The sequence below is a fragment of the Saccostrea cucullata genome, unplaced genomic scaffold (genome assembly GCF_032062105.1).
Source record: "Saccostrea cucullata isolate Sc308-1 unplaced genomic scaffold, CSIRO_AGI_Scuc_v1 ctg49, whole genome shotgun sequence".
In the NCBI taxonomy this organism is placed as follows: domain Eukaryota; kingdom Metazoa; phylum Mollusca; class Bivalvia; order Ostreida; family Ostreidae; genus Saccostrea; species Saccostrea cuccullata.
This window is the reverse complement of record NW_026925976.1, coordinates 253,641-271,995: the sequence shown is the minus strand read 5'-3', so window position 1 is coordinate 271,995 and position 18,355 is coordinate 253,641. Positions and strand designations below refer to the sequence as shown.

Here is an 18,355-nt window from a genome sequence, read left to right as displayed (position 1 = left end):
GAGAAGCACTTGCTGATGGGTCGCCGATTAATTAAAAATTTACTTTGCTTGATTTTATTACTGAGCTATATGATACATGAACAAATCTCTCCAGTATCATTAGTACTGAAGTTCAAGATAAAAACTTGCCCAATGTTTAATTAAGGATATATATGCTTATAGTATAAAGCTGTCCTTGCTTAAATTGAATGATTTACATAAAACAATGCTTGCCGGAGCTTAAAATTACAGAGACCAGTTTACAAAATAATGCACTGTTTTTAATTGCTGATATGGTATTGTACGTGCTCTGAACTTCAGGTTAATTAGCTATCAAATTCTTTAAATTGATAACATGTTACAGAGCTTAATTGCTAATTCTTTGAAATACTAATGCATAGTTTACAAAGCTTGCAATGCTTTGATTCACTTATCTGAGGTTTTTACAATATGTTTATTTTTACAGCAATTCGTTTTTTAAGAATACGTAAGAGAACTAATTTGTTTAAAGAAAATGAGGGAATTTAAGCCATATGAAATATTTTGAATTATTATTTTAGACACTGTAGAACCTCAAATTGATGAAATAATGCCGAGAGTTCCATCTGCTCGTACAGATATTTTGCCATCAGGTATGTTTTTTTGTAAAAGTCTTGTCATCTTGATTAAAATCATAGCCATCTATAGCACGAAAAGTGTACTTGCTATATAGTTGGCCAATTACACTTGATATGCACGAGAATGAATTTTCTTTTTGAAAATGAAAAAAAAAGAGAGAGAAAAATCTAAGAGACTTATAAAGATTTGTTACCTTAAGAAGACTTAAAATTTATTGGAGAAAGCATATTAACGTCTAAGCTAATTTCAGCACAACAGCCTTTAACGGTAACAGCAAATGAAGGAAGTCCATTTGCACTGAAATGTAGTACCGAGTGGTATCCTGGCGACAAGATCACATGGAGAAAAGATGGCCGACAAATAGAATTTTCCTCACCTAATGCACCTATTGGTATAGAAAACAGATTAATCTTTCCTCAAATCACACCAAGGCACAGAGGAACATACACATGTATAGTAAATGACATTCCTGAGACAGCCAGTACCACGATTTTGGACACTGGTATTTCTTTTTTCTTTCCTAATATTTATTTTTATGATTTTTTTTATTAACTTGAAACTATACTTTATACAGAAAATATTTGATTTTCATAATTTATTTTTATAAAGTTCCAGGAAATCCAGACAATGTTGGCTTCGTCGATCCGGAGCAAATTGAGAAATTTGAGGGAGAATTATTTATGTTGAAATGTAAGATTCCTAACATAAGGGAAACTGATAGCATTTCGTGGTTCAGGAACAATAACCCTGTCATGACATCACCAAGACGACGTGTCAGCCCAATGGGTATCAGTTTTAATCCTGTACTCATGGACGATGGTGGATCCTATTTCTGTCTGAAGAATAATGACCTTGGTTCAACATATTCTGCGGATTTAATAGTTTTACCGAAAGGTTGTTTTTTATCTTTCAAAAACTAATGCATTTACTCCAGATGTTTTCTCTTTCTAAAAAAGCTTTAAATTGGAATTTGAGGTTTTCCTTCTCTCTCTCTCTCTCTCTCTCTGTATATATATATATATATATATATATATATATATATATATATATATATATATATATATATATATATATGAGGACTTTTATATATTGCTGCATTTCCCTTTCCTGAGTTTATCTTAATGTCGATTTTTGAAATTCCCAATTTTATACTTGAAAATGTATTCTTTTGGAAAAACGCAGTCAGAAGATTTTTAGGCAATTAAACGAATGGAACACCAATAAATGCACAAGGATCAAATATTTTGATCAGACATACTATAATTATCTTGAATTTAGTTCATAATAACCTCCTAAAAATACAAACAAAACAAAACATGGACACTGTCAGATCCATGATCAACGATCAAAGACTCATGGTCAATACTTGAAATACATGTCTATTAAAGGAATAATTTGGCATTTTATGATTTTATAATTTAAAACAGAAAAAAATAATGTTTAAAATAAAGATTTGTTTTTTAATGGATGAATTTATTTACAGAACCGACACAAGTACCACCTATTTCCCGCCAAGACCCCATTCCACCTCCTACAGGTACGTTTACATATTATAAACGTTAGAATCTACCTGTATTATTACCACTAGGTTTAAATTAAAAGTACAGAATAAGGAAACTGGGCCTAGTCTTTTTTATTAAACTTTCCACTTCTGGTTAAAAGAACGTACATCTTTAATTGATTTTACGAGTCAAAATCTTTTAAGAGGATTTGAAATTTGTAAGTTTTGTAATGTTATATTAATTTGAAGATCGTTTACATAATCTGCATATATATGTTATCTCTCTAGATCCAATACCTGAGAGACCAAACGCCTTTATATTCGAACCAAGGAAGCCAGGAATACGTCCTTCTATGCCAGGTATCTATTTTAAGGCATTTAACTCTCTCTAATTTTCAAAATCACCAAAAGCCATTAATTCCCATTGGTATACGACATATATACCAGCATAGCATAATATAATATTCCATCGGTATACGGCATATACCAAAATACCATAGCATTCCATTGGTTTACAAATACACCAGAAATCCACAGCAATATAATCTGTATTGAGAAATATGCCAGTATATCACAATAGTATGAGCAGTGTTTTGTGACTAGTCGCAGTTTTGCCATGATCCTTTTGATTTGTGATCTACAATTGAATATGCATATGAGTAAAACTATGATATATTTTTTAGCTCACCTGAGCCGAAGGCTCAAGTGAGCTTTTCTGATCACATTTTGTCCGTCGTCCGTCCGTCTGTCCGTCCGTCTGTCCGTCTGTCCGTCTGTCTGTCCGTCTGTAAACTTTTCACATTTTCGACTTCTTCTCAAGAACCACTGGGCCAATTTTGACCAAAGTTGGTACAAAGCATCCTTGGGTAAAGGGGAATTTAAATTGTTAAAATGAAGGGACATATCCCCTTGCAAGGGGAGATAATCAAGAAAAGACAAAAATAGGGTGGGGTCATTAAAAAATCTTCTTCTCAAGAACCACTGGGCCAGTAAAGCTGAAACTTATGTGGAAGCATCCTGGGGAAGTGTAGATTCTAAATTGTTCAAATCATGACCCCCGGGGGTAGGGCGGGGCCACAATGGGGAATCAAAGTTTTATATAGAAATATATAGGAAAAATCTTTGAAAATCTTCTTCTCAAGAACCACTGGGCCAGAAAAGCTGAAACTTATGTGGAAGCATTGTGGTATAATGTAGATTCTAAATTGTTCAAATAATGACCCCCAGGGGAAGGGCGGGGCCACAATGGGGTATCAAAGTTTTACATAGAAATATATAGGAAAAATCTTTGAAAATCTTCTTCTCAAGAACCACTGGGCCAGAAAAGCTGAAACTTATGTGGAAGCATCCTGGTATAATGTAGATTCTAAATTGTTCAAATAATGACACCCGGGGGAAGGGCGGGGCCACAATGGGGAATCAAAGTTTTATATAGAAATATATAGGAAATCTTTGAAAATCTTCTTCTCAAGAACCACTGGGCCAGAAAAAGTGAAGCTTATGTGGAAGCATTCTGTGGTAGTGTATATTCTAACTTGTATGTATCATGACCCCCGGGGGAAGGGCGGGGCCATTATAGGGAATCAAAGTTTTACATAGAAATATATAGGAAAAATCTTTGAAAATCTTCTTCTCAGGAACCACTGGGCCAAAAAAGCTGAAAAATATGTGCCCATGGAAGGATCATGGGGTATAGTGTAGATTTCAAAATGTCTAAATTATGATCAGTGGGGTAGGGTGGGGATGCATTATGTATAACAAGGGTGAAATCTGGTAAAGAACAGAATGGTCAAAGCTTCTCAGGTGAGCGATGTGGCCCATGGGCCTCTTGTTCTATTTCTTTTCAGATTCCATACCTGATAATGGTAAATTACATTTAAAACACTCTTAATGTCAGTGTTTATGGAGTTCAATGTAAATTGTAGAGCTCATTCTAAAAGATTTTAATTAATTATCATTCTTATTAAAATATTGGGATGTTCATCTTTTCCCAATGATTTGAATTATTTGAATTTAAATTATTTTTCGATATTAATTGTATATGCTTTCAAAGTATGCAAGGTATATAAATTCACAATAATGAATTTTCCTAATAATCTCCTCGTTTTATCCTTTTTTGTTGTGCAGAAATGTTTAATTTCCCTCCTCCCCCGCCAAACCCTCCTCGCATTGGTATTGTATATATTGTATTCATATCACTGTGTAGCTTTTTAATAACTTGTTTTACTGTAACATGTGTATGTGTTGTGATTTAATTTACGTATTTTATCGTTTGCTTGTCAGTTATTTGTTTCCTTGTTTTGTTTCATTGTTTGCGTAATATTGGATGCTACCATTATGCAGCTTTCTCAGTAATTAATACCTCCGTCCTTTTTTGTTTCATGTATTTATTGAATGCCTTTCAATTAGTTGCTTTTTTCAGTAATCTGTTCCTCTGTTTATGTCTTCACATTAGTACATATCTTTTTCAGTATTTTAGTCCTGTGACTTTTGTCATTTTCATTTAATATAAACGTATCATTACGTAGCTTTCTGAGTAAATTTTTGTCTTGATAGATACATGTTATGTTCTGATATCTTCTTTCACTAATGTGATTCTTTTTGTGTGTATCTGGTTTAATTTTATTGCAATCGGTTCATTCGGTGGCTTATTTTGTATTCAGTCTTTTTTATTGAATATTCTGTGTTGTTTACTTTACTTTTAAAGTAAAACTACGCATCAACAATAGAAAAGAAGATTTGGTCGATCCATTGGATGTTTTAATTTTTTAAAGATATAATAAGTATATGACCACATGAAAATGACATAATTATGTTAAGATTCTAAGAGCAACCGAATTGATCTTTCAAAAGGATTTTAATCATTGTAAATAAAAACACATTACAGGAGGTCCAGCGCCACCACCGACTGATTTCATATCACCTATTCCAGGATCCGATATTGATCAGGTTCCACCTATCCCTGGATCTCCACGTGATCGATTTCCCCCGATCCCTGGCCCTCAGATCGATCCAGTTCCCCCGATACCTGGAGGTCCTACTGATCCTTTCCCTCCGGTCCCTGGACCTCAGATAGATCCTATTCCACGTGATCCTCGTCCCCCTATTTCACCTTGTGAGTTTAATAACATTTAATGTGCTTACGAACATGTTGAAATTTTAGCAATGGGAATAACTTGAAATGTATTTCAAACGATGAAACATAGTTCTTTGAAAATATACATCAAACTTAATTATTTTTTTTATTTTTAAATAAAATGAAAAGATACATGTTTTCTAAAATATCATCGTATTGAAATGGTCTTATAATAAGTGATTCAGGATCATTCATTATGCAAGTTTTATATGAGTTAAAGACAATTTACCCAGGAAAAAAAGTGCTAATTATATATTTTCGTAATTGTCACTGAATCTTATTTGCAACAATATTGTGGATTATATTTGATTTTCTAGCCACTCCTAGCGATGTAGAGGTATCCCCAGGACACTTCCGGCCTGCAGAGGGTACTCCATTTATCTTAGAATGTGGAGAGGGAATAAATTCAGACTCTCCTAGAATTGTTAAGTGGATCAAAGATGGCAGACCAGTTGCTAAAGACGTCCGTAAAGACTCGAGGGGGAACCTTCTGTTTGATCCAATCATATTGCTTGACAGTGGAGCTTATACATGTATATCCACAAATCCGAGAATGGTCTATAATGCTGCGGTTGATGTTATACCTGAGAACATCAATAGTGAGTTAACTGTAACTCGTATATATTGTTAATGATTTAAATAGTTTTGTAAATATACCCATACAAAAAATAAATTTGAGCTAGAAAGTTAAGGATGTAAATGTTACTGATAGTACATGACTATGAGGTTTATTGCAATATTTTAGTAACAATTCGACATGTTTTGTTAATCTATTTAGGTACTTTATCTTTTGCACTGGCTTTTAAACACATCACAGATTCACGGAAGAAAACATACTTCTAAGATCTGCCTAAATATAGAAAGGAAAGGAAACAACACTGCTTTTGGAATATTTATTGTGTTTCGATGTCATGGCTTTTACTTTACCATTGAAAAGTAACAGCTACATGTACCTATACTTAACATAAATTTTTAAAAAATGAAGCATTCATATTTTAAACATGTCTTTTCGTTGATGCTGATATAATCTTCTGAAACCAATAGACAACAACTTACCCATATGACCTTCCCGACTTTTCTTCCGAGCCATGACAGATTTTTGTTCAATATCCTACTCGGACTATTGCTGTTATCAATTTCGCTGATGTAAAATAGTACCATGAATAAACAAATTAAGATAAAAAACCTGTGTTAATGACAATGAAATAATTTTTTTTACAAATCATAGTCATTTAGTGGTCCAGAAAACTTGTATTATAATGACAATTTTCCCATATTATTTATATATCTTCTCCTGTACTCCTTTGATCGTCATTCCTGGGATTTAGTTTGTAAAGCATGCCTTAATTTTATTAGATTTCCTTCGGAGTGAGAGGAATAGAAATCCAGAGGACAGACTTCCTTTAATGGAATACCACCGACCTGTGTCGACGTCTTTCTTCAAACTGACCTGTAACATCACTGATGCAGATTACCGACAGCCAGTGATATGGACCAAAGACGGTCAACCACTGGATAATTCTAAACCTTCAATACTTCAACGTACAGATAATGGTCGAACTCTTATATTCCCGTCGATTCTTCCTGATCAGTCTGGAATGTACAGATGCCAGATAGGACCAGATGACAAAGCGGCAATAGTAGATGTCAGACCCGAAAGTGTTCAAGGTAAGCAGGTTTAAACCAATTTATTGGTTATTTTTATTTTTCTCTTGCAAAGAATTTGCTTCTCCTGGATTTGAATTTTTTGCCACAAATTAACCGATGTCTTTTTTCAGCAGAAGCAATGATTGATTTTTGAGAAGCCATATTGTCTTTCATGGGGTAAAAATGACACGAACATTTTCAGCATTTGTTGTACATCTCCTTTTCTTCTAGTTAATTAGGTCTATATAATTTTTGAATAACCTTTTTCCTCAGGAGATTGATGAACATTTACATTAACATTTTAACCTATTATTTCATATATGTTTTCACATTAGAGTGCTTACAATACTTTTAGAGTACCTGCTATTAAGTGAACTGAATGACGAGTCCCCCACTTTGGTGCTTCCAAACAGAGAGCAAATGCCCTTCCTACAGTTGCCAAATTCTGAGAACACCCCGAAGTTACTCGTAACGGACCCTGGTACCTCCATTCTCATTCCATGTGATCCAGGGTTAAATGTTGATCCTAATGCACCTGTATCCTGGTATAAGAATGGTGATCTCTTATCAGAAACACCTGGAGTGGAGATGCGCACAGAGGGTATGTTCCTTACCGATCCCATGCGGTCTGATGCGGCATTGTACACATGTGTTATCGGTGAAGGCGAAGCATCTTCTTCAACCAGATTAATTGTCAACGAACCAAAACCAACTCAAGGTACATAGTCTTTTAGATTAAAAAAAAAGTTTTATCAACAAAGCACCTCACTCTTTTCTGAAAGTTTTGCATGCCAATAACTATTTTGAGTAAAACCCGTTTAAGTCACTCTTCATGCTAATTATCCAAAATGTGTATTATGCATATTTTCTCCAATGAAATAAATAAATTCATAAAAAGGGTGGGCAAATTTATGTCATGTTAACTAAACCTGAAAAAAATTATTACGATCTCTGACAAATTGAAAATTATTATTTGATATCAAGGGTAACACTCTGTTTGACGACTTTCATGCTGAAACCCTTTTTCCTCTCGATTATCTGTAAAGCAAGATTTTTTATTGATCAAACTTAATTTCTTACTAAATATGAACAGGATCGTGTAGAGATAGTGCTGGTAAAGTCTTCCTACAAGGAGAGATGTATGCTCCAGATGTATCAAATCCATGTGAAGTATGTAGTTGCTCAAATGGAAATCCAGTTAACTGCAACCAAAAGATGTGTAGTCCTCCGGCATGTCCTAGATATGAACTGATTGAAGGCACATGCTGTGGATTCCGATGTTTAGGTGTCTATACTAGTTATTTTTATAAATAAAGTTCAATATATTTTATTTCCAAAGATTCTACCTTACGCTTACTCAGTGAACTGCCAACATATCTGAACTTAAAAAATCAAGAAAAGGGAAATAGAAATGTGGGCATTTGGTGAAAAAGGCCCTAAGGAACAATACGGGTCACCTCAAGTTTTATGATACCCTGAATGTTGTTACCAATTATAACTGTAAACTTTCTTTACCTTAGAGACACCAGGGGAACCTGGACCTCCATTACCACGAAGAGAACCCGAGCGTCCAATAAGTCCTCCTGTCATTGAAAATCCAGATCGACGGCCACCTGGGCCTTTATCTCCTTTTGGAAGAGGCAAGTCTTTTTTTTTTCTTGTCTATGTCTATTCATACATTTGATGCTAGGTATAAAAACGACTATTCGTAAGGAGTTAGAATTTCTATATCGCCTTAGTCATTAACAATAAGGAGACTTTTTGCTTTCTCATTTGTCCAACACTGTATTTTGTTCTTTTTGTAAAAGTTGTGAACTTTTGAAAAATTTTCTTTTTTTTTTCAATACTGTTATAAAAGTTTAAACCATCCTTGAGTGTTGTGAGTAAACTTGAATATTTTTTTGTCTCCGCTTCCATGTGGTCTTAAGAGGTAGGCCAAAACCATCAAAAATGCAGCTACATGATGGGGGAATATGTTGATACCTTCTTTGTTTTATGTTTAATGATTTTTAGAACACAGTCTGCATGAATATTACAATACTTGTAGAGTTCTTGCCAGACTTGAATTATTTTGTCAGTATACGATGATCAGGTATTACCAAACAGTGTATTAATTAGTTAAACTCACTATACTCAGATGACCTTCAAGACCCATTGTATATTACTTTATTTATATTTTAGTAATGCTTATTCAAAAACTTATATAGAAACGATGTGTTATGAGATAATTGATGATTTAAGTTAATAAAAATATTTCTTTTTGGCCTATCAAGCTTTTCAACTGAATTTTTTTATGCTTACAATGCATATTATACCTATGTTAAAGCTATATTTATTCATTTATTTGTTTTTTTTTCATTTTTAAGTATATTTCATACTGTATGTTGCATCATTTATTAATTTATATATTAATTTTATGGATCTATTTATTTATTTTTTGATGAAAATTTTTTTCATGATTTTTTTTCTCATATTAATTGTTTATTTTTTATTTATTTATTTTTACATATGATTTGTTTATTTGTTTATTTATATCTCTGGTTGCGTTTATAAAACAGGCATTCCTCCACCCGTACCTCCACCTCCCCCTGCTTTCCCGCGTTTCTTTGGTTTGTATTATACGGCTTTTTATTTTGTTCATTGGTCATTTTTGTTACATCCTATTTGCTAACAGCCTTGTTACTATCCAAGTGATGTGCTATAATAATTTTCGGTTACTTCTAAGAGTCATAAAATTTTCAGCTTACATGTTGCTTAAATGCTTGAGATAATGTTAGCATACCTCTCTTTTGCATAATGGTTTAAAGTTTTAAATTGAATGTTTTCTGGAACTTAAGAGAAGTTGCTTATTAGTAATAACCTCTAAAATAATAATCAATGCTTGCTTTTTGTATCGATGAAATTAATGAATTCAAAATTAATGATAATCACTTGCTTTTTAGGAGTTTTTTTAAGTTGTCGCTTGACATAGATATTACTGCCCACTACATATAGCACATATTTCACAGTGATTTAAACAATTTAAATTTAGCAGTAACCTTAATAATCATTGATTATAGACGAGGACCCTACTCCTGATCCATTGAGTGTAAGCCCAATAGATGCCCGTCCCCCTCCTACAGATATAGGATCCGGGCCACTCTCTCCCCCTGGCTCAGTCTCACGTAAGTGCACGCAAAACTTGGCGCCGTTTATGAACATTTTTTTAAAAAAAATGTTCACGGCGTACCTTCTGTCCTTTACAAGACTTCTGTAATTCGTTATACAGAATCATTCATGACAATTGCATGGTTACAATTTTTGTATAAGAAATAACAAAACTTTGTATTTTAAAAAAAATCGATGTTTTGTACCATTTAATCGGGCCCCTAATTATAACCAATATACGAAGTTTGAAATTATAGTTCACTCTTTTTCAGAAACCCCTTATGATGTTGAAATTTCCCCAGGACATTTCCGACCTTCAGAGAGGACTTTATTTAACCTGATATGTCGAATTCCTTCTTCCACGGGAAGAGTTCTCTGGATGAAAAATGGAAGACCAATAAGAAATCCCATCCAAAATGCCAGGGGAGATCTTGTGTTTGATTCAGTTAGAATGCGTGATAGTGGAGTATACACATGCGTGTCTGATGATTACAAGCAAACATACAGCGCTGCTGTTGATGTGCTTCCACAAAATATCGATGGTATGTTAAAAATATTTTAAAAAGAATATTTAAATAGTAATAATTATGCGTTATATACCAAATGCAATGTTACACGAAGAAACTTGAGCTTCTTTGTATTTTAAACTTTTGCATGCGATAATAATGTAATATTCAACACAACTTATAGACAGCTAAAGTATCATTTCGCTATGTAAATGAGTTTTGCCTTTCCAGATACTTCAATGCAGTTTTCCATTAAAAAAAGTTCATTTACTCAACCACAAAAAGCTATTGATGACAGTTTTTGATATACGTTGCTAATCGCTAAAAACTGTCTTTAAACCAGTATATGAAGATAATATTTATAATGTATACATGTATTCTTTAAGTATATTCATTGATATTGGGGATATAAAACTTATTTGTTGATATTTTACATAAATTTCGTCGAAACTATGAAAGAAAAGAATTCCATAGACAGCTTCTCTCTTTGTCATCCAAACATTTTCAAAATAAAAAAAACATTTACATATACAACAAATACGTTGAAGTGATTTAAATTTCTGGTTCAAAGGAAGAGATTAAAAATTAAAGAAAAAAAGAATTGTTTTAAAATGTAAGCGTCGCGCTTTAATATCATTTTGTTTTTCTGTAAAATCATATTACACAGAAACGTAAAAATTTGCTTTATCGTGTTTATTTGTGAAGATTTAGATAAATTGGTGTTTTAGTACTGATAAATTTTTAATTACAAAAGTCATTTTACTTTTAACCCATTGAGTTATATTTTTTTTGAAAAAGTTTGACGCATAATAATTGCAGCAAACGTAAATTAGATGTTGTCAACATGTATTATTTGATTAAAATGCGTTTTTACAGACTTTGTGTTAAGTGAGAGGAACAAAAACCCCGAGGACAGACTCGCTATGATAGATTACCACAGACCCATGTCGAACACTCCCTTTAGTCTTACCTGTAACATAGATGGAATGGACTCCCGACTACCGGTTGTTTGGAGAAGAGATAATCGACCTTTAGACATTGCTAGAGACGAATCTATTCGAATCACCGACAGGGGAAGGGTTCTCCGCTTCCCGTCCATTGCACGTGCTCAGTCAGGAGTGTATAGTTGTCAGATAGGGAATGTAGATAGAACAGACATTGTTGACGTCAGACCGGAAGAGGTCCAAGGTAAGTTGACGGTCTCTTTGCAAGTTAGCCTTGCATACTTTTTACAAAAGCACTTTGCCAAAAAGGGAATCTCAATAAGGACTGATTTGGCAAGATGTAATTTTGGGAAAGAAAGCAAAAATTTATGATAACGCAGAATATGCCTCTTCAAGAACAAATCTTTATATTGTCTTCCTTTTTGTCCAAAACTCTTTTTTCTATGCCTGAATTCCATGACCAGTTAATCATATTTTTTAACATAAGACATTAAGAACAACTGTCTGCTTGCTTTGAAAAAAGCTTCTTTACACTGGAAGGACGATTTGTGTTTAATGGCTTGCTTCTGAATTATTTTCTTCAGAATACCTTCTTTTAAGTGAACTGGACGATAAAACACCCAATGCAATACTGCCAGATGGTGGTCAACTACCAACATTGCGTTTACCATCTGATAGTGATCCTAAATTAATTGTGGCCCCGTCCGGTGCACCAACACAAATTATGTGTGACGCTCAACAGAATATGGACCCAAATCTTCCCGTGTTCTGGTTTAGAAACGGACAGTTGGTTGTCCCATCACCAGCAATCGAATTCAACCCAAGAGGTTTGTTGTTCACTTCCGTTGAAGAACGTGACGCGGGGCTGTTCACATGTGTTGTTGGCGAAGTAGAAGCTACATCGTCGACAAGACTGGTGGTTACATCTCCAGGTAAGTCACCATAGTCTCTAAATATTTCTATGTAAATATGTTAATGTTTTACTTTGTATATCGTGCCCTTGAATGATATTCCATGGCAAATTAATAGATGCACTAATGAAAAACATAAAGAACAAATTAATTATCGAAGGCTTTCCGAAACTTAAGGTTGGTTAAACGATATTTCATGTCTTACACAACTTATAAATTCAAGCAAGATGTATGCTTTGAATAAAAAGAAGTGAAAATATTTTCTTCCTATTGAAAAAATTATATTTGATTCAAAACCAATTGTGTTTCTAGCATCATTCAATGTTAAATTAATTGCTTATAAATATTTATTGTATTTTAGATTCTGTTGATCCAATACCACCAAATCTAGTTGACCCAATCGATAGACAAGTGCCTACTGGTTCAGTCGACAGGCAAATGCCTCCAGTGCCTCCTAGCCCAATCGATAGGCAGGGGCCCCCAGTGCCTCCCGGTCCGATCGACAGGCGAATACCTCCAGTGCCCACAAGCCCTACCGACAGGTTATTGCCCACTGACCCAATTGACAGGCGAGAGTTTCCAGGTCCAATTGATGGACGTATGCCAACTGACATGATAGATAGGCGAATGCCTCCAGGCCCTATTGATGAGCGTATGCCAACTGACATGAGAGATAGGCGAATACCTCCAGGCCCTATTGATGGGCGTATGCCACCTGACATGATAGATAGGCAAGTGCCTCCAGTGCCTTTTGATGGGCGGAGGCCAACTGACATGATAGATCGGCAAGTGCCTCCAGGCCCCACCGATGGAATTGATCAAATATCTCCATATCCAAAAGGTAAGAATACATCTTTAACAAAATCAAATCAAAACTTTGTTTTATTTAATTCTCGTTATAACAGAGAAAGAGAGAGAGGGAGAAGGATATGGAGATAACGAACAGTATTCAATATCAAAGTCCATAAAACAATACAAAATAGGAGCAGAGCAAACACAGACCTCAGACACATCAGAGGTGGGATCAGGTGCCATGGAGGAGTGAGCATCCCCTGCTGACCGGTCACACCCGCCTTGTGCTCCTTGTCATGATCGGGAAATAACGGAAAATCCGTCGTCAATTCGGTGTATAAATAATGGACTAACAATTAGTATAAAAAACGTCAGTCAGCATTTGACTAAATTGTAAATTTTGTTTCGTATGTTACTTTCTACTCAGATTTGCAAAATATGTAAAAAAAAATATCTTAATATCATGTCGCTTTTCCATGATGTTTGGATTTTTAATGAATGTTGTTCATTCGGCCATCCAGGCATTTTCCCTGTTATTTTTTGATCTGGCATCTCAAAATCATTTATATATTATCAGACATGTACATAAACTGAGTTCTAATGTTTCTAGGCAGCGAACCACCCATAACAGATAGACAAGGACCGTACACTCTGCCAAATCTAGAGATTCCAAGACAGATAGATAACCAGTTGATAGGACCAGAGGTGCCTTCAGATCCAGGTTAGACATACACGTATCTTTGCTGTTACTTTGTTGTAATGAAGTATAATGATAGACGTTGGTTGAACGAAATCATGACCCAACTTTCACCAAGCAATATTTGTTTACCATTCTAGATGCAACAACAGTTCTGAGTCAAGTTAACCCAGATACCGGAATTCTAGAACCAAGACGACGACCACCTGTTCGTCCAGACATCAACATCAGAGATTCCATACCTCCGATACCACCTCGGGATATCAGACCCACAGACAGACTACCTCCAGATGTTGGCTCCGGTAAATAATGATAATAATAATGATTGTTTTTATATAGCGCTTTTCTAGCATAAATGCTACTCAAAGCGCTTTACAATACATTACATTGTAAAGAATACAACCGAATACATTATATTCCTACCATAAAATGAATTTCTAAAAAAAAAAATTCGATATAAATGTTATAACAAGTCTCATTTAACATAAATAGTTTTTAGATAATTCGTTACTTGTTTTATAACCAGAAATTGACATATTACCTATTTTTTTAGGTCCATTAGGACCAGGTCCGGAAGACACGGGACCGATGAGGGTGTCCCCCTTGAGACCTCCTGAGGGTGGGCGCTCGGACATCTCTCCCCTTGGTGGTAGATACCTTCCCTCCTCTGCTATTTGTATATTAAAGCGTCCTAACTATTTTCACTTTTAACAATTTGAATATTATTTCATCTAGGAGTGTCATACAAGAGAAAGTAAGGAAGTGGTCGGAGGAAAATGCATTTTTTTTCTCCCCACCCCCTTCCTCCCCCAATTCTATCTATAATTATCAAAGCTTTTACCATTTTCACTTTCAAGTTTTACAAGGGAATGCCCCATTTAGCTTTTTCATGCTTCTTGCAAACTTAAATTTAACAGTTGTGACCATTACTCATAATTAATATGTAACGGTCAATACATTGTGTATACATTATATATTTTATTCAATAGTTTTTTTTTCATATATTGACATTATTTGAATAGGTATCAACATAACGCTATATGGTGCTTGCATGGTTCTTTTTTAATTTTAGAGCAAGTTTTTATCAGCTTTCTCATATTTTATGCGCTTTCATTCAAAAAGCAAAAGCTGCTTTTGTCACCAAATTTATTTTTCAAACGTGCCATTGTTCTCTTGTGAATTTATTTTTTATTTAGGCATTTTAAGACAATTTTATTTTAACAGGAAATCCATAAAAAATACCAACATTTTTTTTTCGATAAAGGTCCTTACTACAGATTACTTTAGAATTATACGTATCCCCATAACCTACAATGCATATTGTTATGAACTGTGAATTTAAATGTTCAATGTTCAATATTCTCTTTATATAGGTATAATTGCGCAATTCTTTTATCCTCGGATCGGGCAAAACTTTAGGCTTCCTTGCAATATTAGAGGACTTACACCCGATACTCCCGTGGTTTGGTATAAAGATAATCGTAGGTTCCTACCCGAGAATGGTCGAGTCCGGATAGTGGACAATGCAATAGTGTTCCAACCAGCACTAGCTGAGGATTTTGATAGTTACGCATGCGTCAGACCAGATACCATGGAAACAGTACGGGCTCAGCTCTACGTCAATGGCGATGGTAAGTAAACGTAAAATTATTAGAGCTGAAAAGAAAAATGGCGGCTCTTGAAACCGAATGACACCATTAATAGCATAGCAAAATACTGTAGTAATAAACAATTTGATTTTTTTATTTAGAAAGACCACCAGGACTACCCGATGAACGATTTACCCCAAGACGAGATGGAAGTAAGTCAACATTTTTCCAACAAAGAATCAGTCACTTCAAAATTGTTCTATTGCATTTCTGAACGAAATAACACCATCGCAGTAATATGTCTTAATTAATGCATGCATCTCTATCCTCTAGGTCTTGTGCAGCATTTTTACTACCCATCCTCTGCCGAATTATTTGAGCTCCGTTGTGATCTTAGGTCTGGGGATAATACAATTCCAATTAGATGGTTTAAAAACGGACGAAGATTCCAAGTACCCGTCGATAGGCCTGTTTCTTTACTCGATAACAATCGTGTCATACGTTTTAGTTCCATTTCACCCAGGGATAATGGTCAATATACCTGTATGGCTGGAGATAATTTAGCGACTGTCTCCTCAGAAATCATCGTTACAAGTCCAGGTGAGTTATGTTTTGTTTAAATCCACTTGGGCTAGGTTATGTCTAGGTCCAATGTTTTAATCCAGTTGAGCAATCCTATATGTTTAAAGATTCCTACTTAGATTGAAATTTTACAATGTATCGGATAATCATAATGAAACCTTTGAAATCTTTCAGCTGGCTTATATAATACATGAACGATTTATGTTATATGCATGAATAAAACTTATGTTTAATTTTCTACATAAGTAAAAATAATTTTTATTATCCCGAAAATTGTAAACATGTTATAGAAAAATAGTAAAGGTATGTGTTGCATGAATAATATGATCACTTATGACATTTAATTAATAAACTTTTCTTATCTTCTTTTCCTTAAATTTGTGTGTACTTTTTTAAAATTTAATTTTAATAATTTTTGAAAATTTGCTCAACTATTCTCAAATTAATAGGTTTTACTTTGAATATCTTTAATACATGAGTTATAACTTTGATAAAATATTGATTTTAATTGAGATCATCATTTTTTGTGTTTTTATTACATGGTAGACTTATGCTACTCAAATTGATAAAGACATGTACATTGTATTATAGGAAACGTACATTATAAGAATTATTTACTTTATTTTCAGGAATGACATTTAATCCCAGAGACAGACAAATATCATTAAGTAGCAGCGACAGGAATGCATTACTTCAATTTACAGGAACCCAAGGTAGCCATTCCTCCACATTTATCTATACTTAAAAAAATTGCTGATTTCAAATACACAGAAACTAGGCAGTTTGTGATTTACAGTACAGTATTCCTTTAATACCTTATACGTTAGAACTAAATGTATATCAGTTTGGTTATAGATCCCGTAGTTTTGAACTTAAAACAGTTTCATTTTCTTTGGCCATTTGACTTGTTTGTTAATCTTTTGCCCGATGCAATAGCCGTTGTATAAATGAGGTAGTCTTTTCAGTTTTATAAGCATTGTTATTTTATCAGGTTTATCGTTCATTCTGTAGGTGTTTTATTTAATTTTAAATGCTAGTTCATGGCTCAAATTATTCTTTTCATTTTTTTTTGCCATGTAACTGTATTGTTAGGTATCAAACAGTTACCAAGTGCTTAATCAGGCAATAAATTGGAATATATTTCCCTCTGAACTGAAAATTACTTATTGTATTCTATGCACAGCGAAATGTACCTAGCATCCCGGGATTTTTTTTCAATCTCTTCTCTGACTACATGTACAAGTATACGTATATATTTTTAACAATGACACAAAAACCAGTTTTCCAGTTTGTTGAGAAAACTTTAACAGATACATAATATGATTCGTTATAAATTCAGTATCAAAGTTTTAATTTTATATAGTTAAATATGCACTTGATAAAATTTACTCTTAAAGTGATAGATAAATGGGTCTAAAATTGACACAAACACGGAAGAAAACTCTAGTGCCTTGTTGAAAAAAGGTATGGAGAAAAAAATATACGACATTAAGAATTGTTCATGATTAACCAATGATTTCTCTTCTTTAAATTAGGATTTTCTAGCAAATTTTTCCCCATCGTCCGGAGACCGTTCATATTAAATTGCACGGCGGCAATGGACACACCATCCCTACCCGTTACCTGGCTGAAGAACGGGGTTCCGTTCACCCCTATCAATAGGCGGACATTTGTCAGGTCCAGTTCTATCGTGTTTACCTCCATCATGCCTCAGGACAGCGGTCATTACACGTGTATTGTAGGTGACAACCAGGACAGCGAGAATCTCATAGTCGATGTGATATTTCACGGTATGCACAGAAAATAAAATCTTTATTTAAAAAGAACGAAAATGATTTTAATTATAGTTATTTAGTAATATTTAGGACATAACTGTAAGTTGTTCTGGGGAAAAAATCATATGGTGGTGCATTTTTTTTCTTGGCTGTTTATGAAAACTGTCAAAATATTGACATAAATATGCACATAAAATAAATTGCTTGATAATACTCAATTCTTCATACTGGTCTAACATTATACCTTTTATAGCGAAATTCTGGAAATCTACATGTATGAAACAAAAAAAAAAATAGAATAAAATGCTAATGTTGCAAATAATTAAAACACTTAGAAAAACGCTTCGAAATTTATAATGTTAAAAAGTACCTTTTTCCCGTCAGTCGAACATTTTGCATGTAACTGAACCATTCTTTAAAATATATATATGAAAATGCACGTAATTGCAAGGTTGTTCCGATTGCTACGTTTTGCAACGTGACGCTACTTAATCTTATGATGCATTACTAACAGCTTTCGTGATTATTTGG

The 18,355-nt window shown here is 34.1% G+C and overlaps 1 protein-coding gene across 1 annotated transcript in view; it reads left to right on the top strand.

Annotated features, from left to right (window-relative positions):
• Positions 1-18,355, top strand: part of LOC134270215 (uncharacterized) — a 75,931-nt gene that overhangs the window by 43,088 nt on the left and 14,488 nt on the right. The window contains exons 47-73 of the mRNA XM_062752405.1: positions 540-611; positions 848-1,099; positions 1,207-1,491; positions 2,081-2,134; positions 2,387-2,458; positions 3,946-3,963; positions 4,226-4,270; positions 4,986-5,213; positions 5,552-5,833; positions 6,591-6,902; positions 7,237-7,599; positions 7,975-8,166; positions 8,402-8,521; positions 9,440-9,490; positions 9,941-10,045; positions 10,301-10,570; positions 11,411-11,722; positions 12,063-12,410; positions 12,751-13,230; positions 13,792-13,902; positions 14,019-14,180; positions 14,432-14,527; positions 15,252-15,509; positions 15,629-15,679; positions 15,801-16,067; positions 16,679-16,762; positions 17,585-17,839. Of these exons, the coding sequence (XP_062608389.1) occupies positions 540-611; positions 848-1,099; positions 1,207-1,491; positions 2,081-2,134; positions 2,387-2,458; positions 3,946-3,963; positions 4,226-4,270; positions 4,986-5,213; positions 5,552-5,833; positions 6,591-6,902; positions 7,237-7,599; positions 7,975-8,166; positions 8,402-8,521; positions 9,440-9,490; positions 9,941-10,045; positions 10,301-10,570; positions 11,411-11,722; positions 12,063-12,410; positions 12,751-13,230; positions 13,792-13,902; positions 14,019-14,180; positions 14,432-14,527; positions 15,252-15,509; positions 15,629-15,679; positions 15,801-16,067; positions 16,679-16,762; positions 17,585-17,839 (5,145 nt within the window). The remainder of the gene's footprint in view (positions 1-539; positions 612-847; positions 1,100-1,206; positions 1,492-2,080; positions 2,135-2,386; positions 2,459-3,945; positions 3,964-4,225; positions 4,271-4,985; positions 5,214-5,551; positions 5,834-6,590; positions 6,903-7,236; positions 7,600-7,974; positions 8,167-8,401; positions 8,522-9,439; positions 9,491-9,940; positions 10,046-10,300; positions 10,571-11,410; positions 11,723-12,062; positions 12,411-12,750; positions 13,231-13,791; positions 13,903-14,018; positions 14,181-14,431; positions 14,528-15,251; positions 15,510-15,628; positions 15,680-15,800; positions 16,068-16,678; positions 16,763-17,584; positions 17,840-18,355) is intronic.